Here is a 20,278-nt window from a genome sequence, read left to right on the forward strand (position 1 = left end):
TATGAAAATCATATGTCACATCTCTGCCATTAACAACTAGTAGCAAGCTACTTGATTTTACATAAAGACTTATGCAGAAACATATACAGTGGGAATGAAGGCAAAAGCTGGAAAGTGCTTTCCTTGTCACTGGTTAACTCACGCAGATGCTTCCACCTGAGGGGTGAAACACTGCCTTCTGGAAATAAAAAATATACTGAATCACAGAATCATAGAATCAACCAGGTTGGAAGAGACCTCCAAGATCATCCAATCCAACCTATCACCAAGCCCTAGCCAGTCAACTAGACCATGGCACTAAGTGCCTCATCCAGGCTTTCCTTGAAGACCTCCAGGGACGGTGCCTCCATCACCTCCCTGGGCAGCCCATTCCAATGCCAATCACTCTCTCTGGCAAGAACTTCCTCCTATCCAGCCTGAACCTGCCCTGGCACAGCTTGAGACTGTGTCCCCTTGTTCTGTTGCTGGTTGCCTGGGAGAAGAGGCCACCCCCCACCTGGCTACAACCTCCCTTCAGGTAGTTGTAGACAGCAATGAGGTCACCCCTGAGCCTCCTTCTCCAGGCTAAACACCCCCAGCTCCCTCAGCCTCTCCTCATAGGGTTTGTGTTCCAGGCCCCTCACCAGCTTTGTCGCCCTTCTCTGGACACCTTCCAGTACCTCAACATCTTTCTTGAATTGAGAGGCCCCAAACTGGACACAGCACTCAAGGTGTGGCCTGACCAGTGCTGAGTACAGGGGAAGAAAAACTTCCCTTGTCCTACTGGCCACACTGTTCCTGATGCAGGCCAGGATGCCATTGGCTCTCTTGGCCACCTGGGCACACTGCTGGCTCATCTTCAGCCTACTATCCACCAGTACCCCCAGGTCCCTTTCCTCCTGGCTGATCTCCAGCCACTCTGTCCCCAGCCTGTAGTACTGCTTGGGGTTGTTGTGGCCAAAGTGCAGAACCCTGAACTTGGCCTTGTTCAATCTCATCCCATTGGCCTCTGCCCACCCATCCAGCCTAAGTCCCTCTGCAGGGCTCTCCTACCTTCCAACAGATCAACACCCACTCCTAGCTTGGTGTCATCTGCAAACTTACTGATGCTGGACTCAATCCCCTCGTCCAGGTCATCAATAAAGATATTGAACAGGACTGGGCCCAGCACTGATCCTTGGGGAACACCACTAGTGACAGCTGCCAACTGGATGTGGCACCATTCACTACCACTCTCTGGGCCCAGCCTTCCAGACAGTTCTTGACCCATATCAGAGTGAATCTGTCTAAGCCATGCGCTGCCAGCTTTGCTAGGAGCTTGTTGTGGCAGACAGTGTCAAAGGCTTTGCTGAAGTCCAGATTAAATTAAACCACAACAATTAAATTTAAATGTTTCAGTGTCTTCAATCAAAACATTCATCAGCAGACCAGCTCTAGGAGAGGACCAGAGTAAAGGACATCTGTTATGAAGAGAGGCTAAGGCTGTCCCATGCCACACAGCTGGTGCCATGGATAGACCCAGTGCAGGCACAGCTGTGCTTCTCAGCCAAGCTCACAGTGCCTTGGAGAAAGCATGCATAGGAAATCCTCCTGAATTAAGCCATTGAATGTGCCCTCAGCAAGTTTGTTGATGATACAGAACCGGGGAAGGAGACAGGTGGCTGACAGCCCATCAGGCTATGCTACCATCCAGTGAGATCTGGACAGGCTGCAGTGCTGGGTGAAGGCAAACCTCATGAAGTTCAGGAAGGACAAGTGCTAAGTCCTGCACCTGGGGAGCAATAACATCAGGCACCAGTACATGTTAGGGCTTGCCCAGATGGAAAGCAGCTCTGTGGAGCAGACCTTGGAGTCCTCTGCATGTGACAGCAATGTACCTTTGCAGCCAAGAGAGCCAATGGAATCCTGGGGCACATCAATAAAAGCGTGTCTAGCAGGTCTAGGGAAGTTCTTCCCTCCCTCTACTCTGCCCTGGTGAGACCACACCTGGAGGATTGTGTCCAGTTTTGGGCTCCCCAATTCAAGAGAGACCTGCTGGAAAGGAGTCCAGTGGGGAGCCATGAAAACGATTATGGGATTTGAGCATCTCCCCTGTGAAGAGAGACTGAGAGACCTGGGGCTGTTGAGAAGTGGATGAGGCCAATCTCTTTTTGGTGGTGCACATTAATAAGACAAGGGACAATGGATACAAACATGAACATCGAAGATTTCACCTCAACATAAGAAGAAACTTTGCAGTGAGGGTGACGGATCACTAGAACAGGCTGCCCAGAGAGGCTGTGGAGTCTCCTTCTCTGAAGTCTTTCAAAACCTGCCTGGATGCACTCCTGCACAGACTACCCTAGGTGATCCTGCTTTTGGCAGGGGGATTGGACTTGACCATCAGTTATTTTTCCCTTTCTTTGTTTTCTTTGATGTAATATGATGTCCCTGCAATAGAGTAGTAAATTGTCCTTATCTCAATTAACAACTCTGCCTCCTAGGGCCCTTTTTCCCCATTAGTGAGTGGGGAAAGAGGAAGGTATGATAAGAACAGACTGTATTAACCCAGCATAGCATGGCAGCAATGACTGACAGGAAAAGATACAAGAAACAGCCTTGTGAGCACCGAAGTCAGGAAAGGAGAGGAGGAAGTACCCAGACTTTGGAACAGGGTATCCCCTGCAGCTGTGAAGATGACCACAGGGCAGCAGATATCCACACTGCAGCCTGCAGAGGACGTCATAGTGGAACAGGTGAATATTTCCTGAAGGGAGGTCAGGGAGTCAGAAGTTATAGTGAGAAGTGTTGATACTGCTGCAGATGGAAGAGACTATGTGATTCAGTTGCACTTTAGTGCTTGATCTGCCATGGCTGGCCAAGTAGTTATTTCCCCTGTAGTTTGGACTTCCAGATATGTCATCACGAATTGTAAGGTGTGAGTTACCAATATTTAATTTGAGATTGGCAAAGCTGCAACTCCCATTTACAGAAATGTGAGTTTATTCTAACAGGATACCTATTTCTAAGGTGAAACTCACACGCTTACATTTGTGAATTTCTACAAGAGTCTACAACAAGCACACAATATTTCCTCCCTGATTTCTATGCTCACCTAACATAATTGTCATGGACACATCATTATCACAAGACTAAGAAGGAAAGGAAGTCCCTGAGGATGAGTAAACTGGAGGTGTCCTTGTAGTGAACAGGGGTTGGACAAGATGTCCTTCCAACCTGATGCAATCTGTGAAACTAACTCCCCTGAAGACCAACATCACACAGAACAAGTTTCTTTAGTTTCTCAAGAATAGTGTAAGCAAGAATGCTTTTCTTCTCTGGAAAGATTAAATGCTTTCTCTGAGTCCCACAACTTAATAATACTTCTCCATCCTTCCAACTGACCCAGAAACTTCAGAAGTCTTCATGAGACTGAACCAAACCTTCCCTTGTACAGTTACACCAATTTAAAAGAAAAGGCCAAGTTCTCTAATTGGAAGTAATTTGCTACCCTTTCACTTCCTATGTTTGTCATATGGGTCAGGTCATCTTGTCCAGGCCAAAATGTGTTTGGGTGGAGTAGGACTCCTACATCCTTGTTCCAGAATCCTGTCTCTGTCATTAGGATTTGTTAATTCTACACCACTGTTCCTGACCAGAGTTGGCAAATAATTAAAAAAACACAACCACCTACCACAAAGCACAATGAGAAGAGAAGAAAGAGTGATGAGCTTGAAGAATAGTGTAATCTTAGTATTCCTTCAGGACTAACCAGGACTGCACAACTTCACTTAGTCAAAAATTTAACAGAAGGAGAGAAAGTCACATCTTTCACCTGCCAGAGCAAGTCCCTCATATTTCTAGAAGACACAAGCCAAAGTTTTTATCTTTCAACAGCCCTGCATAGGTCAAAATAAAGCATTGTGTTTCTTGGGTCAATATTTTATCCGACCCTGTGTTATATTGAATTGATAGTTTAAAGGTCCATAATAATAATGTTATTAACCTCTGTCTCTACAGTGTTCACAACTGCATTAAAAAACCTCACATTAACCAGTAACTAATTCAAAGTGACATGATTGCTAGTATTATACTTACTCAGTTTTTACTCTAAGGTAACAAGTTGCTCAATTTAAATAAAGACATTTGAGTGCCACCTAACTCCATTTTTAACTTAGTGTTTCTAACATCAAGGTTTAATCAGTCTCCAAGTGTAGTTTTCATCTATTGTATTAACCCTTCAATAATACAGCAAAAAGTGCAGCAAAAAAAAAAAGAAAATAAGGAAGACCTGTGACATCCAATTAGATGTAGATAGAACAAATAAATTACTAGTGTAGGAGGCTGCAAACGTTCTGCGAGACCTTTTCTTTCTAGGTTACTGAAGAGTAAGAAAGGGTCAAACAGCAAAAACATACAGAAAGGATAAGAGAATTGAACACTCTAGAGAATTTGGTGAGAAGACACACAGTACAGTACATTCAGTAAGAGTGAATGTTGAAAAACAGGACTGAACAGCATTGTTGAACTACACTGATAAAGACTAAAGCTAGATTTCTTATCCTTTCTTTTGGTATGCAAGTTACAGAGTTTTCCAGCAGTGCTTGAAACAAGGCATTGAACAACAATAAACAGATTTTCTTTTTTCCTTCTTTTTTTTTTTTTTTAAGTACAGTATTTAATTCTGCAAACATCTCTGCTGCTTCAGAATACAGAACATCGTCTTATTGATAGGACAACAGCACAGCGACACGTTGTGATGAAATTTGGTTGCTGTATTGTGAAACACTCATACTGACATTTCGCCTAGTGAGCAGTGTTTCACTGCTAAAGAATACACACAGCAAACCAGTGCAAACTGCAGATGTCTGTGTTTCCAAGAACAAAAGATGGCTCATCCCTGAGAAATCTGCCTGATCTAGAACTAAGAAAAATGGTGCTGCGACAGTTCAGGTAACCTCAACAATAAGCAACTTTCAAAGAAACACCAATTTCCTGTTCTGTAAGTTCAGCAGTAATTGCAAACACATTTTCCCATGCTGCTTCTCTGAAAACTCCTGATTCACTACTAAAAACTAAAGCCCATCTGATGCAAATCTGATAACAACCAGCTTTAGCATATGCAACTCCCTAACACATGCAAAGGAGGGATGAATTCTAGCAGCCAGTTGTGCAGTTTTCTGACTGCATGTTACCTTTTTTTTTCTTTTGATAGAAACAGAGACCACTTTTCCTCTGCAGTTTGCATGGTTCCTCATTCAGGACTAAGTGACACACTCAAACTCTTACCTCCTCATACACTCCAGAGCCTGGGTGAAGACCTGTGGAGCCATTCCATGCTCATGCTGGAGGATCAAACACTGCTCTAGTGTGACCGACATGGCAGTCCTATCCTTGGCACTCTTACAGCTTGTAAATCGAACACCATTTAGTCTGCGGCATACCTAGAAACGGGGCACACAATTCACAATTCCTTCCTCATGCATAACCTTCTTGCAGAGAACACATCTATGTTTCCACTCAGAGAGACACAAATACTGTGTAAGACTCTGATGTCAAAAGTTGTCATCTTTGAGAGACTAGAATTCTGTTGCATGAGTTGTAGGGAAAATCCTGATGTGCAAAATACATTTTATCTCTCCGTGTCTCAATCTAGAGGAGGTTTAATCTAGTAGCATTTCAAAGCTACATACAAGCAAATAAAGATACTTGACCATATCAGTAATAATAAAGAGGAAAATAGATATGCATATAGAAAATCAGCTGAACGATGCAGAGATGCTTCGCTTAATAAATACCTCAGCAGCTTGCCAAAGGATATCAACATTCTTATTTTTCCTTGCATGTACATTTTGTCCCAGAAATCTTAACAGTTCAGGCAGGCACGTCTGACTACGAGATCGAGGTAGACCTACAAAGCAAACAGAACAAAATGTACTTATTTATCTGTATTCAGCACTTTCACAAAGATAAGTAGCATGGGAAGTGTTTCTATGTGCCTGCTGTGAATACAATCATGTTTTCTTGAAATTGCCAAAGCCTACAGTAATTGATGTAATTCTTGATTACATAGTACCACCAACAAAACAAATGCAAGTTTAATTAAACTCAACTGGAAATATGCATTCAGGTTATTTTAAACTTCAGGGGCTTAGTCAGAATCTGATAGCAATATGTTTTTTATATAAAGTTACATCACTTCTTGGAGGTTACTACTCTTGGAGCCACATCAATATTCAAACAACTAACATGATGCAAACAAATGAAAAAAATCAGAATGAATCATGCTGTTTGACCAAATTGCCATTAACTACCAAATACTTACAATCATCAGGCAAAACTTCTTTGAACTGCTCAAAATATGAATTCAACCGCACTAAGCTTTCCATGTTAATTATTTCTTGCAGTGAGGTGTCTCCAAACCTTTAGAAGGTGAAGAAGGTTACAGTTAAGCTCAAGGTATGTCTCCTCTTCCTCAAAACAACTGCACTTGTCAATATGACTACCATAAAACTGCCTCAAGATTCATCCCATGAAATTCCTAACCATTCAAGCGCACATCGAAGTGTAACAGAGAAGTGGTGTAGTGATTCATTACAGAAAAAGAAAATATATGGGTATGAGGGGAAAATTGGGAAGGAAGCTGAAAGAAAAGTCTTGCAGAAAATAGTATTTAAATTCTCTGACTTTCGCGTCTCTCTTTCAATACAAAACATGTATCCAATAAATAGTTTTGCATAAATTCAAACTTGTAATAACGGATGTATTTGCTCATAAAATAATAGCCATAACATCAGTGGACAGGATTGAGAACTTTGGCCTCGGATATCATAGTATCATCAGGGTTGGAAGAGACCTCACAGATCATCGAGTCCAACCCTTTACCACAGAGCTCAAGGCTAGACCATGGAACCAAGTGCCACGTCCAACCTTGCCTTGAACAGCTCCAGGGACGGCGACTCCACCACCTCCCCAGGCAGCCCATTCCAGTGTCCAATGACTCTCTCAGTGAAGAACTTTCTCCTCACCTCGAGCCTAAATCTCCCCTGGCGCAGCCTGAGGCTGTGTCCTCTCGTTCTGGCGCTGGCCACCTGAGAGAAGAGAGCAACCTCCCCCTGGCCACAACCACCCCTCAGGTAGTTGTAGACAGCAATAAGGTCACCCCTGAGCCTCCTCTTCTCCAGGCTAAACAATCCCAGCTCCCTCAGCCTCTCCTCATAGGGCCTGTGCTCAAGGCCTCTCACCAGCCTCGTTGCCCTTCTCTGGACACGCTCAAGCATCTCAACGTCCCTTTTAAACTGGGGAGCCCAGAACTGAACACAATACTCAAGGTGTGGTCTAACCAGTGCAGAGTACAGGGGCAGAATGACCTCCCTGCTCCTGCTGACCACACCATTCCTGATGCAGGCCAGGATGCCACTGGCTCTCTTGGCCACCTGGGCACACTGCTGGCTCATGTTCAGGCGGGTATCAATCAGTACCCCCAGATCCCTCTCTGTCTGGCTGCTCTCCAGCCACTCCGACCCCAGCCTGTATCTCTCCATGGGGTTGTTGTAGCCAAAGTGCAGCACCCTGCACTTGGAGCTATTGAACCCCATCCCATTGGACTCTGCCCATCTGTACAGGCGGTCAAGGTCCCGCTGCAGAGCCCTTCTGCCTTCCAACTCAGTCACATCTGCCCCCAGCTTTGTGTCATCTGCAAACTTGCTGATGACTGACTCGATGCCCTCATCCAGATCATCTATGAAGATGTTAAAGAGGATGGGGCCCAGCACAGATCCCTGAGGGACACCACTAGTGACAGCCACCAGCTGGATGTGGCACCATTCACCACCACTCTCTGGGTCCGGCCCTCCAGCCAGTTCCTAATCCAGCACAAGGTGTTGCCATCCAAGCCATGGGCTGATGTAAATAAGAAATGTTTATCTAAGAGTAAACAACCATAAATATAATAAATACTGTCAAAAATGGCACGAGTCGTGTCATCTACCTATATATATGTATGCAGTGCTGCCATTTGTTAACTGTGCTGCTCACCTTTGGCTCCCTTTACAGGCAACAGTGGACAACAGCAGCTGTTGGCATGCTTTCGTTAGACTTTTCCTGGCTGTCCCCCGTCACACTGCACACTTCACCTACATACCAAGGTTGCTATCGCAAAGTGCATGTGCCTGACTTCACTAGAATTCCCCATTAGATCAGTGCTCTGTCAATATATTCTTTACAGGATATGGTCATAATAGAGGGAAGCTCTGGTGAATCTTCCAAAGCTGAACAGTTGCCTAGCAAATATAATTACATAATTATATTTTTCAACTTTACCGAAACAGTATTGCATTATGTAAGTACTGTGAGGATATGTTAAACCCGAAGTCCATGTAGCCCACAATTCTGGTTTTTTTTGACAGTGCCCAATAAAAGAGAGTCTAGGGAAGAATGTAAAACCAAATCTAAAGCAATAGTCAGAATGATCTTTCAGCTTGTACTGAACTGTTACAGAAGTCTCAAGTCACAGGCAGCACCTCTGTGGCCTATGACAGATTTCCCATTCTGTAAATTCACTCCTGAACCATATAAACATGCACTAGACTCAAACCCATGAGATAAGGAGCTCCATAGCTATGTGCCTTTTTAAGGTTTGTTTTGCATTTGACAACTTCATTTAGAATTCCCTTGTTCATGTATTGGAGAAATTGAATCACTTAATAATGCAACAGTGCAACTCCATAGAGAGAGACATGCTTCCATCAGAACAGGAGACTGCTGAACTGCCATCAAGGTACATACTTCTCTGCAAGGGTTTGCTGCTCATTGATTCCCACATTGAAAAGAACAGGCTGAACTCTCAGTAACATGCCACTTTGAATCTCTCGTGGCAGCAAATCAAACAAGGCGCTTGGCAAAGGGATCCTCACATTAAATCCGTCACTGCAAGGAATAAACAGCTATTAGACATAAAGATACAAAAGCTGCATTTTGAGAATGAGTTATGTAAGGAGGGATAACATCTAGAATATAATACAACTATTGGAAAACAAGTATCAGTCAAGACAGATGACTTAAAGAACTCCCACAGCTTGTTCCTAATAAAAAAACATTCTACTTCAAAACACAAACTTGCACCAATCCATAATGTTCATTTTACATTCTCATGGACATTTCAATCAGATCTGCCAATTTCCTGACAGAAGCTGATTTATCTCTGATCATTAATACTGCAGGTCTTGCACAACTTGGGTAGAAATCCCCAAATTTTGGCATGTGCCATCTCATCAGGAGTCAAATACATTTGATTTCACAGTGACAGAGTCTACTGATAATGCATATGCATTAAAGGATGCACTTTTCCATACAGTAAGTAGTACTGACATTTCTGAGCAGAGGGATAAAGGTAACGATCATAGCAACCCAACCACACTGGGTTGCAGGGGAAGCTAACAAAGGCACTGATACAGGGACTTAGGAGTCAGGCATTTAGGCTGCTCCTGCTTAAAGGGTCACCTTTAAGCTGCTCCTACCTTGGGTCACTTGAGCTACAAGCAAGGAACACTCAATATACTTTATCTCGTGGCAAATGTAAGGTAACACAACTTACCTTAACCCATGACATTGGCACAGATGTCATATTACCCTAAACTGGAACTGCCAAGACACAAGTGCTGTGTATTAACCTCTGAGCTGTCTGGGTGCTACATCCACGTCTTTACAGTGCAGAACTCTCAAGTACAGTGTATACTCTTAAGTATAGCAAAAGAGCTCCAAGACATATGTAAGCAGGCAATCAAAACTCGTCTGCCCTACATTTACATCAGATGATCATACAAACCCTATTCTGCATCTGAAAGCAAAAATCCTTTTTTCACCTCTAAATGTAAAGTTCCCAGCTTTTTGCACCAAAATAAATGTGTGATTTCTTTCTTCTCTTTGTTGAATATAATCTATGCAGCAAAATAATAAACAACACTATCAAATCTGAAACTATTGAAGACTGGATTCCTGCTGATTAGTGCCCTATAGCTGATGGCAAGTTTCAAGTAAAGATTTTATTCAAAAGGAATTTTCTGTCAGTTGTCAGCCACTTCCACAGGTTTCAGGAATTTCTGTGACATAAATGACCACGCTGTAGACCTCTTTCAACCAGGGCACTTTTCATTGCATATCAATGACAATTGCACAACAAAATTCCTCTAAACATTTTTATCTTTGAGAATTCCAGCCTTTTCAGATGTGGACAAAAGCAGGCTAAGCTACAGCAGAGCTTGGTACAGCACACTGTAATTGAATAAGCCTTATTTCCTCCAGAAAGCAGATTCAAAATGAAAATATTCTAAAGACTGGCATATAGAAATAGTGAAACATTGACTTTCATGAGACCTCTGTCCTCCCACAGTTTCATCCTCATCTATGAATTATCTCCTGCTGGGCAAGAATTGTGTTGCAGTGGCTCATCAGCCCCATGTCAAAACCCAGTGCAGGACCAGCTGATAAGCAGAATGAGGCATTTAAACTGAAGTATGACTGTTCTGATAGCTTCACATGACAATAAAGCTGTAGCAGATCGCTCCCACTTTATGTAAGGATGCAAACATTTGTTACTTCAGGCTTTCTTGGGGAAAAAAAAAGCTTTTTAAGCTCAAACTTTAAAATATCTCTTTTTGGCTCAGAGGCCAAAATGAGCAGGACACTGGAGTTTCACAAGCATCTGTTAAAGACGGCTTGCCTTGGATAGTTTGGAAATTGATCCTAAATAAGCCTCACCTCAACAGCAGCCCAACTGCCAACGTCCTGTTGTGCTAACTGCTGGCCATTGTACAGTGGCACACAGAAAGCACTGATAACTGATCAGTGAATTTCAGATACATACAGTAAAGCACTGACCAAAAGCAGTGAAACTGAGATCAGCCTCAAGAGCCTGTCTAAAATATTAAAACAGCACAAGTGCTTAAGAAGAGACTGAATGCTTCTGGTTTATGATTGAGGAAGACTACATGTAAAACAATACTGCCATGATTTGAGCCTTGCCATATCTCCCTTTTTGGCTCAGCTTCCTGTAAAATGAAACGTCAGTAAAAAGGAGTAAGTCCACTTCAAAACAGTACAAAAGCACATAATTAGTTTCAAGTGCAGTATAACTGCTTCTCCCCTCTGCAGTCCCACCACACTTCCTGTTCCTTCCCCTGCCTTTTTTTTTACCGATTTCCAGTGATGACTGGCAGCATGTCAGTAGATGTATTTGATGTGGCCTGAGTTACTTTAAAGGTTACATTCCTCAAGTCCATGATTCCCAAGCTCATGTCCTCCAGCATTGCCAGCTCCTCCCCTAAATCAAGGAAATAAAAGTGAATCATAATCATTACTCATTACATACAACTTCCCATTCCCAGTTTGCTGATGAATGTAGGCTATCATCAAACAAAGCAGCTCTGGACTCCAGTTCTTCACTTTGACCTATGGACTGCTCTTGGATATAGTCACAACTGATTTTATAGGTCCAGTGAGTTCAGAAAACACTAGCACAGTCCAGCCTACCATTCTTCAAGTAGATTATATGCTGATTTTCGAATTTAGATGATATTAGTAAATTTCAGCATTGTCACAGCCATGATATCCTTTGTGTTGGGAAAGTGTTCTGAAAAACTTACAAAGTATTCCACATTTGCTCAGTAACGAATGCATCCCCTAACTGGTGCTCAGATGGCTGTTAAAACAGGAGAGTGAAACATTTTCTGGTGAAGTACTTTCCTTTTTTGTATTCTCTTTTTAATTTGACTGTGTACTGTAAGACTAGAGGAGGTCAAGAAAATTCTAGAAGCGTAATTTGGGCAGAGTTTTTTTCCCATCTTAAACAAAATTTAAACCATTTCCTTTCTGAAGAAATTATCAATAGGATACCTTAAAAAAAAAACAACCCACAAAAAAAAACCCCAAAAAACCCCACCAAACCCACACAAAACTCCCAAACAATGACAAAAAACAAACACCACCACCCCAAAACCACTGACATAAAGCAAGTACAATTTATCTTTTACAGTTAATTCAGTTAAATGCAAAGAAGTTCAGTTGTTACCTAATTAAGTACTCCAGATATAATCTGGTGTTGCATTTCAGTTTTCAGAAGTATTTTTCAGTTAAGCTGCAGACTGTCACAAACACATATCCTGATGTAGCCAGTTTAATGCAGCATTTACTGACTCAGCAGCTAATACTACCCACTTGCCCTGTGCCTTTACCGTAAGTGCTCAGCAGGCTCTCAAACTGTGCCAGTAAGCCAATGGTGTAGAGTTGCCTTAGAAATCCATCATCATGCAAGCAGTTCCTCAGCTTGATAATGAAACCACAAATGAGAGCTGTCAGCTGTGGGAGAGAAAACAGATAATAGTGAAATGATTCAAGACCAAAGCCAGACTCTTCAGTCTCAAACAGAAACAATATCACATACAAGAGGTGACATAAAATCTGTTAAGACTGATGCTCTTTTCCCTTAAGTATCTCTATTCAGTTGCAAGGAAGAGTGACAACCAACCAACAAAAAAACAAAATGCATTCAAACATGATCTGATGATCTAGGGCATGCTGTCTTCATCTCATAAGCTCTCCCAAAATGGGATTGCTGTTGATCTTGCACCTGTTTGTTTTCTGGACACAGTCACTTTTATTAGGGTCTGCAAGAGTCCACTTGGAGAATTGGTTTAGATAAAGGTGGAAAAGCAACAGAGCTGTTGAATTTTGGTAGTATGAGTATTTTTTAAATGGCATGTTAAGAAAGCATAAAAATGCAGTACTTGTTTGCATTAGGAAGAGATTCAAATTCTGCTGTTGTGAGATATTCAGAACAAAGTCCCGAAGACCTAGTACTAAGATTAGTACTGAAATCTAAGATTAGTACTAGTGTCAATTCACTTTGCCAACAGAGGAATTTCCCAGGTGATTACAATATGCTATGTACACAGGTGAATGACTGTTACAGAATCATGCAAAAGAGAATAAAGTTCTTTTTATGATGAGTAAACATATTTGAAGCACTGTGTTTAGAAATTATCTGCAATATGAAGTGGGTTTTGTACAAAAAAAAAAAAATCCTTAATTCACATTTTAGGACAGCATTTGTACCAAATAAGAGATAAGCTGTTGGAAATAAATGAATGAGATACTGATTTCACAGGGAAGCAGACACACCACAGAAGTGTGGTGGGCAGAAGTATTTTTAGTGCAGACACCAGCTGACAAAAAGAGACCCCAGCAGGCCCAGAAACAGAACTTCTAGGGAAAAACAGCACTCATTTTCTTCTCCCTGTAGCTTGAGTTCTCTCCTTAGAAGCTGCAGGTCCCTTTGGTTTTCTCAATGCAGAAAACAAGAAAAAGAAAAAATCAAGAGAATACACTTTCCACTCCTGGGTTTTCACCCCTCTTTCACATTTTGCTTCTGGTTTTAGTTTGATGGCATTGGAATGCAAAGGTTGCTTCTGTAGACAGCAGTATATTCTCACTAGTTCTGAGGTTTTGTTTGCTGGTTGTTTTTTTCTTTTTTAAATAAACAGTGATTGTATATCTGAGGGAGACGCTTGAGTTATATACTGTCAAATGCCTGTAAGTGACTAGTAAGGCCAGGATAGCACAGCCTGTGAGAGGAGATCATAGTGTTAAACCTGAGAGCAGAATAGATCTGAAAAAAAGCTGAAAACAGTAATCTTTCATATTTCATGTAAAGCCCAACACACATCAAATTACAATCAAATCATGCCTATTTGCTTGCTCACAGTTTGGCAGAAGACAACATCCCTGCGATACTGAAGACTGAGGCAGAGTCCTATTGTTGGAGCACTGTCCTGCATTAATAAAAAGACCATGGCTTTCTTTGCCTTGTCACTCATCATGGCTACACAGTCTGTGAGCGTTGTCAGCAAGGGATAAAGAGCTTCACTCCATTCACCTGATAAAAAGAAAAAGAATTATCAGTGCTGTGTTTTATCGAAACTAAGAGCCATGCATTAAGAAGACATTTCCTATTGCAAGCCAAAGTTGTTGATAATTCCCATGTAGGACTTGTTTTATTTCGGTTGGCTGGTTACTCTCTGCTTATTATTAAAGAGGTAATTTTACAGAGTGGTTATTGCATGAGGAGAACATGGAGAACTTTAAGGCTGGTGTGACTTTACTGACCATGTAATAGCTCCCAGATTTGTGCCCACGGAACAGGCTATACAGCAGCTGATTTGGAAAGCGTAACAGAGACATGAAAGTCTATATACACAAGTGTATATAACTGCATGTGCACGTTCCAACATGCCCTTTCACAGTGCCTATGTGGACAGACAGCATGAAGTCCATTGTATAACAGAAATAGTGAACTTCCGCTTAGCCATTTCTGTCAATGAGATTTCTCCCAAATAGCTTGGTTTTGAATCTTTTGTGGACTCATAGGTCATTCAAATGCCTCACCATCTTATTGATCCTTGTTGCATCTCAGCGAGATAAAATGATACTTATCTCCCGTTTGCAGCACAGGAATAATAAGGTTGAGAAGTGAAAAATCTATGTAGGTGCTCTTTTAAGCATCCACTGTCTGCTGAGTGGCTTTGAAGGCTTAGAGCGAGGTAGCAAGAAACATTAAGAATAGTGCTTTAGAAGTGAGTTAGGCAGCTCCTTGGAAGTAGTTCAGATCTTGACTTCTACTGAAATACATGAGCTATGTTCCATAGGAACTGCTCAAGATCCTACACAGGAAATGGCAATCAAACTGGCTTACCAAAGTTCTATTTCAGGGCTCCAGATGTTGTGCCTGCCTTCTACCTAAGAAATTCTTCTGCCTTAAAATGGCCCACAAACTCAGTTTCTTTTATTTTCCTTTTTAATCTTTTGTCTTAAATCAATGACCCATTAAAAACAAACAAACCAACCCACTCAACCCCTAGAACAAGAAAACAAAACAAACCCACAAAATGAAACCAATTCCCTCCCCCTCCCAAAAAAAAAAAAACATTTCCATGACTGTAAAAAAAAAAATATTCAAACTCTGTACCAAAGTCTATTCTCTCTGCATTACACAAAGTAAATAGAACACTACTTTGGTTTTGGCCTCCTTAATATAACGTTGAAACAGAAGAACATTTCTCTTTTAAAAGGGAAGAACAATGTGTCTCATTTTTAAAAAGCACTGGTGCTCACAAATGGAACACACATAACCCCCAGCTTGGGTGGCTGCAGGAACAAAGCAACACACAGACCAGAACCTGTATCAGTGAGGCACTTCCAAGGCCCTGGCAGAAAGTTGTTTCATTTTTTGTCTCAAAGGCAGGACTATAAGCTAGTGATAATAGTTTCTTTGATAACCATCCAAAGAGGGGAATTTTGGATATCTGCTAACAGAAACATAACTGACAAGATTAACAGAACTATCCTTTTTGATTTTGCCTATGTGGTAGACAACCTACTAAACTACATAAAGGGGAAGTTGCTTGACTCTGTTCCAGTGCCATTAAAAAAAAAAGGCAGGAAACGTCAAAATAGGCAACGAACTACAGCTTGCCTTTTACATTCTATTAAGTTTTTTCTCTCAAAACAAATCAGATGCCATAATGTGACCCCAGAAACACTTGAAAAGGAAAACACAGATGATACAGTGTTTCCCTTAGTGCGTTGACAGCTTTCCTATAACCAAATGCAAATGACAAAAAGACATGAAATGCTTCTCTGGCGCATCATCGTAATCTCATTGCCTGGGTAGACATACAAGTGTGCAACTGTTAACTCGGTAGAAATCTAAAACTGTGGTGTGTCTGGCAGCACTTTGTTTGAAATATGTTTGTCTAGGGCAATCACAAAGTAATCTGTTGGTATATCAGCCTGCCTGAAGATAAAGCAGTTATTAAGATTTACTTGAGGAAATCAGGAAAAATCATTTGTCATACCATGATGTACACTTTGAAATGTAGCATTTTGGCCAGCACCAGAACGAGAGGACACAGCCTCGAGCTACATCAGGGGAAATTTAGGCTCGAGGTGAGGAGAAAGTTCTTCACTGAGAGAGTCATTGGACACTGGAATGGGCTGCCCGGGGAGGTGGTGGAGTCGCCATCCCTGGAGCTGTTCAAGGCAAGATTGGACATGGCACTTGGTGCCATGGTCTAGCCTTGAGCTCTGTGGTAAAGGGTTGGACTTGATGATCTGTGAGGTCTCTTCCAGCCTTGGTGATACTGTGATACTGTGAGAAGAGAGACTGAGAAGGCCTATGGGTTCAAATAATGAATCTTCTCTGATCATACCTACTGGCTATTTTATTAAAAAATGATGTCTTGTTAAGAGAATATACAAAGTCTGTATAAATCAAGGATCATAGAATCAACCAGGTTGGAAGAGACCTCCAAGATCATCCAGTCCAAACTATCACCCTGCCCTATCCAGTCAACTAGACCATGGCACTAAGTGCCTCATCCAGTCTTTTCTTGAAGACCCCCAGGGACAGTGCCTCCACCACCCCCCTGGGCAGCCCATTCCAATGGGAAATCACTCTCTCTGTGAAGAACTTCTTCCTAATATCCAGCCTATACCTACCCTGGCACAACTTGAGACTGTGTCCCCTAATGACAGGTAGGAAAAGTGTTTGATTTTTTCCCCCCTAATAGTCTGTCTTCTCCAGAGCAATAAAAGCACTTAAAATAATGTTCTCCAGAGCCTTGAAAAGGTATTTTTAGTCTTCATATTAAACAATGCTTTCTGTTTATAAACCAAAGTACTGAGGAGCCTACAGGTGCCTTTGGTTTAGGTCAGAGTTGCAAGGGCTCATGATCTCTAAAACCCAGATTTATTTAATAAGTGGTAGTGTCTTAGCCCTGATTCAGTAAAATACACTTATTCTTAAGCACACAGTATCACATTTGGCTTCAGAGAGAAGCAAGAAGTGCTTCATTATACTGCAGCTTCAGTCACTTAAGTTTAAAATGCAGTTTTGGGTATACTGAGTACCTAGCTGGAGTGACATCACTGCCTTAAATGAATGCTATGCAGTTATTTTAAAGATGAGAGTAATTAATGTGCCACATTTGTGTTTTGAAAAAACTAAAGGGATTTTTCAAGAATTAAAAATGTGTGGACCCTTTCATTGGTTAAAATGGTTTTCAAAGTGATAGAAAGAAGCAGGGTGGATAGCCAACAACAACAGTAATATATTTCATGAAGATTGTACCTGCACTGGGGCTTTATTTCCCACTGGCTGCACTAAACCCAAGAGTCCATACTGCTCAATGACTGAGCTTTCACTGAACTCATAATAAACTACTTTAAAATGGGAGAAATTACAGCCATCTGTGTGGGAGAGGGTGGCATCACAGAGGCACAATATTCAAACCTTGTAAATGTAACACAAATGTGCAGAAGTTTGAAGGCAGAGGAAAGAAGACCAACAGCGAAATGAAAGTCTCCTAAATTCTGTACTCTGACACATTAAGATTTGTGTCCTACACTACGTGGCATGTAGTGTACCCACCACAGAGATTTCCCATCGGCCTTGTTGACTGCTCCATGGTCAGAAGGAGTTCTCATTCAGAAAGGCCAACTCAACAGCACATATGAAAGGGCACGTCTGAAGAGTCAGATTTTCATAGATTTCAATGAGATTCGGAACAGACCTCAAATTATTGTCATCTACAATAGTTTGCTAAAACACAACAACTAGAGGAACCAGAGGTGAGGAGCAAGTGCTCTCCTGTTCCTGAAAATGAGAAGTTACCAGATATCCCCTTGCACTATCAGGAAACAATAACTTCTCCATATGCTTAGGTAACTCACGTGATATTGCAGAGCACTACCATTTCACAATGGTCAATCTTAACAGCAAAGCAGTTGTTCAGTTGTTAATTATGAACAATTCTCTGCAATTTTCAGAAGAAGCAGAAGCCATGAATGCACATACCTGGGGCAGATTCTTCCGGAGGAGGGCTGCAATCTGCACAGAAATGGAGGGGCAACATGCATGATTAAGAAGCAGCAACACAGTCTAAACATAAGCAACTCAAATGCTCAATGCTAGGGTTCTCAAACCGAGGGAAGAAGAGCTGAGCAGAGGTACTCCTTTGCCTGTGGGCACCAAAGGCATGGGCTGCCTCCTCCACTCCACTGTTTCTGAACATTTGGATGGGGACTTGGAGGAAAGCCAGTACCTGCTAGTTCCAGGACTCTCTGTGGATTACTGGCAAGCACACTGTCAATCTCCAACAAACCACAGGGGACTATTTGAGGACCACTGGTTTAGTGAAACTGCAGGAGAAACTGGCAGTAAGGCTGCCTAACGAAACAGCAAAAGCCTAGTCCTTAAGTTCAGTGCATTTAACAGAAAATTACATCAAAGGCAGTCTCAACAATATTTAGCTATTTTAGGCAAATTTCTAGTCTACAACTTCTGAGATAGTTAACATAAGCACTGGATTGTACATTAAGGGCTGAAATTTCACCAGTAAAGCCCATGAGTGGTCCACACTCGCTTCAGTGGGACAAACAAGCTGTCAGATGAAAATCCACTACAACGCAATGCAAACAGTAAAAAAAATTATATGCATCCTGTTACATTACATCTCCCATTAATGAAAAGTAGTTTATTACACTAATAGGATTTCAACATCTGTGGTTTATACCTGGATTCACTAGCCAATGAATTAAGAACTAGAAAACAATAACAGAAAATATCAAATATATTTGTATGCATTAGGATAGTCAAATGAGCTTGACAATCCAAGATAAAATAATTGCTGTAAATTAAAAATCATCATATTCATTAAAGAAGTTACATGCCCCTATACAACTTTAGTAATGAATGACTAATCCTATGGCAACAACAGCAAAAAATTAAAATCATTCCTTACATCTCCCATCTACTCTTTCAGGAAGTCTTTTCTTTTATATACATTAATTTCTTGACAGATCATCTACAGTCCTTCAGTAGCATTCTACTGTCTCTCTTTTACCAGTTCTGGAACCATCTTGATCTGCTGTTTTTTACATTGATTAAAAAACATTAAATTCTAGTCACTCTCTGCTCAGTGTTGTTTATTCAAAACTCAGAATTATTAACAGAAAAAGTGCTAGTTCCTTGAACATATGACAAGGAAAAAGTGTTAAGAAGCTGTCATTCTGAACTTAGGATTTTCTTTATCCATCAGTTATTCCTGCACCAGTTGTGGAGAGCAAGAGTGAAAGGGGATTTTTTTCAAAAAGCATAGAATTGTTTGGTTTGGAAGTGACCTTTAAACATCATCTAATCCAGCCCCACTGAATGAGTGGAGACAACTTTAACTAGATCAGGTTGCTCAGAGCCTTGTCCAGCCTGACCTTGAATGTTTCCAGGGATGGAGCATCTTCTACTTCTCTGGACAACCTGTGCTAGTGTTTCATCACCCACATTGTGAAAAGATATCTAGTCTGAATCCACCTTCTTTTAGTTCGAAACTTTGTAACAGATAGGTTTGGTGTGGATTCAAGGAAGGTAACTCAGTGGGAAAATTCTCACTGATCCTGATGAGGCCAGGATTTTTCCCTAGCATTGGACCTGTTCCTCTGTCAAAAATACCATAAATTCAGAACTACAGATGGCTTCCCAAGTGCAATTCAAATGCTCATTAGACCTATGAACACTGTTTGCACCAGATACCTAAGAAACAGGATTCTCTCTCCAGGATTTTTTAAGTTAAAATCACCCAAAATTGGTTGACAGTCAGACTTCAGATTGGATCCAAACACACAAGCGGAACTGGAAAGTGGCAGCAAGCCCCTTGGCTTTAAAGGTTGTGATGCTTGTTTGATTTAATGTTTCTGTCCCAGGTTCTGTGGTTTACAGGGAAAGGATTTTTCACCCTATTTTGGAGGAACAGCATGGAAAGCTTACAGAAACTCTTGGCACAAAAAACCTCCTTTGGTAGGTAAGTGCTGCTAATGCAGCATTTATATGCTGTGTCGAGCTCCACAGCAGATTTAAAAGACAGCCCAAACATGGGGAAAAAAAAGGTTCTTTTTCTAAGATGCTTTTTGGCATAAAATTTTCTGGGGAAAATCTTCTATTATCACCTACCACAGATTTTTTCCATTCTTTTTAATAAAATAAAAATACACAACTTTTAATCATTGATATGAAGGTGCATTGAATTGCACTGATAAAGCCTTAAGGTAAATACTTATAAAACGTCATGTAAACTAGCTAGAAAAAAAAAAGAACACATGAAAAAATAGTAAACTTGTAGAAGAAATTTAGTCAAAAAACAATGGAGAACACAATCTGAAACAAGAACTAAGTCACCTGTTTCTTTACAATACACAAAAATGTCAGTCTAATGTA

The 20,278-nt window shown here is 41.3% G+C and overlaps 1 protein-coding gene across 10 annotated transcripts in view; it reads right to left on the reverse strand.

Annotated features, from left to right (window-relative positions):
* INPP4A (inositol polyphosphate-4-phosphatase type I A) overlaps positions 1-20,278 on the reverse strand; it is a 140,226-nt gene that overhangs the window by 8,377 nt on the left and 111,571 nt on the right. For all 10 annotated transcript variants that reach the window (XM_064143545.1, XM_064143544.1, XM_064143541.1 and 7 more), the window contains 8 exons: positions 17,867-17,899; positions 13,716-13,888; positions 12,189-12,312; positions 11,152-11,278; positions 8,746-8,886; positions 6,284-6,381; positions 5,757-5,869; positions 5,248-5,402 (listed from right to left, as the gene is read on the reverse strand). In XM_064143545.1, the coding sequence (XP_063999615.1) occupies positions 5,248-5,402; positions 5,757-5,869; positions 6,284-6,381; positions 8,746-8,886; positions 11,152-11,278; positions 12,189-12,312; positions 13,716-13,888; positions 17,867-17,899 (964 nt within the window). The remainder of the gene's footprint in view (positions 1-5,247; positions 5,403-5,756; positions 5,870-6,283; positions 6,382-8,745; positions 8,887-11,151; positions 11,279-12,188; positions 12,313-13,715; positions 13,889-17,866; positions 17,900-20,278) is intronic.

The sequence above is a fragment of the Pogoniulus pusillus genome, chromosome 5 (genome assembly GCF_015220805.1).
Source record: "Pogoniulus pusillus isolate bPogPus1 chromosome 5, bPogPus1.pri, whole genome shotgun sequence".
Lineage (NCBI taxonomy): Eukaryota > Metazoa > Chordata > Aves > Piciformes > Lybiidae > Pogoniulus > Pogoniulus pusillus.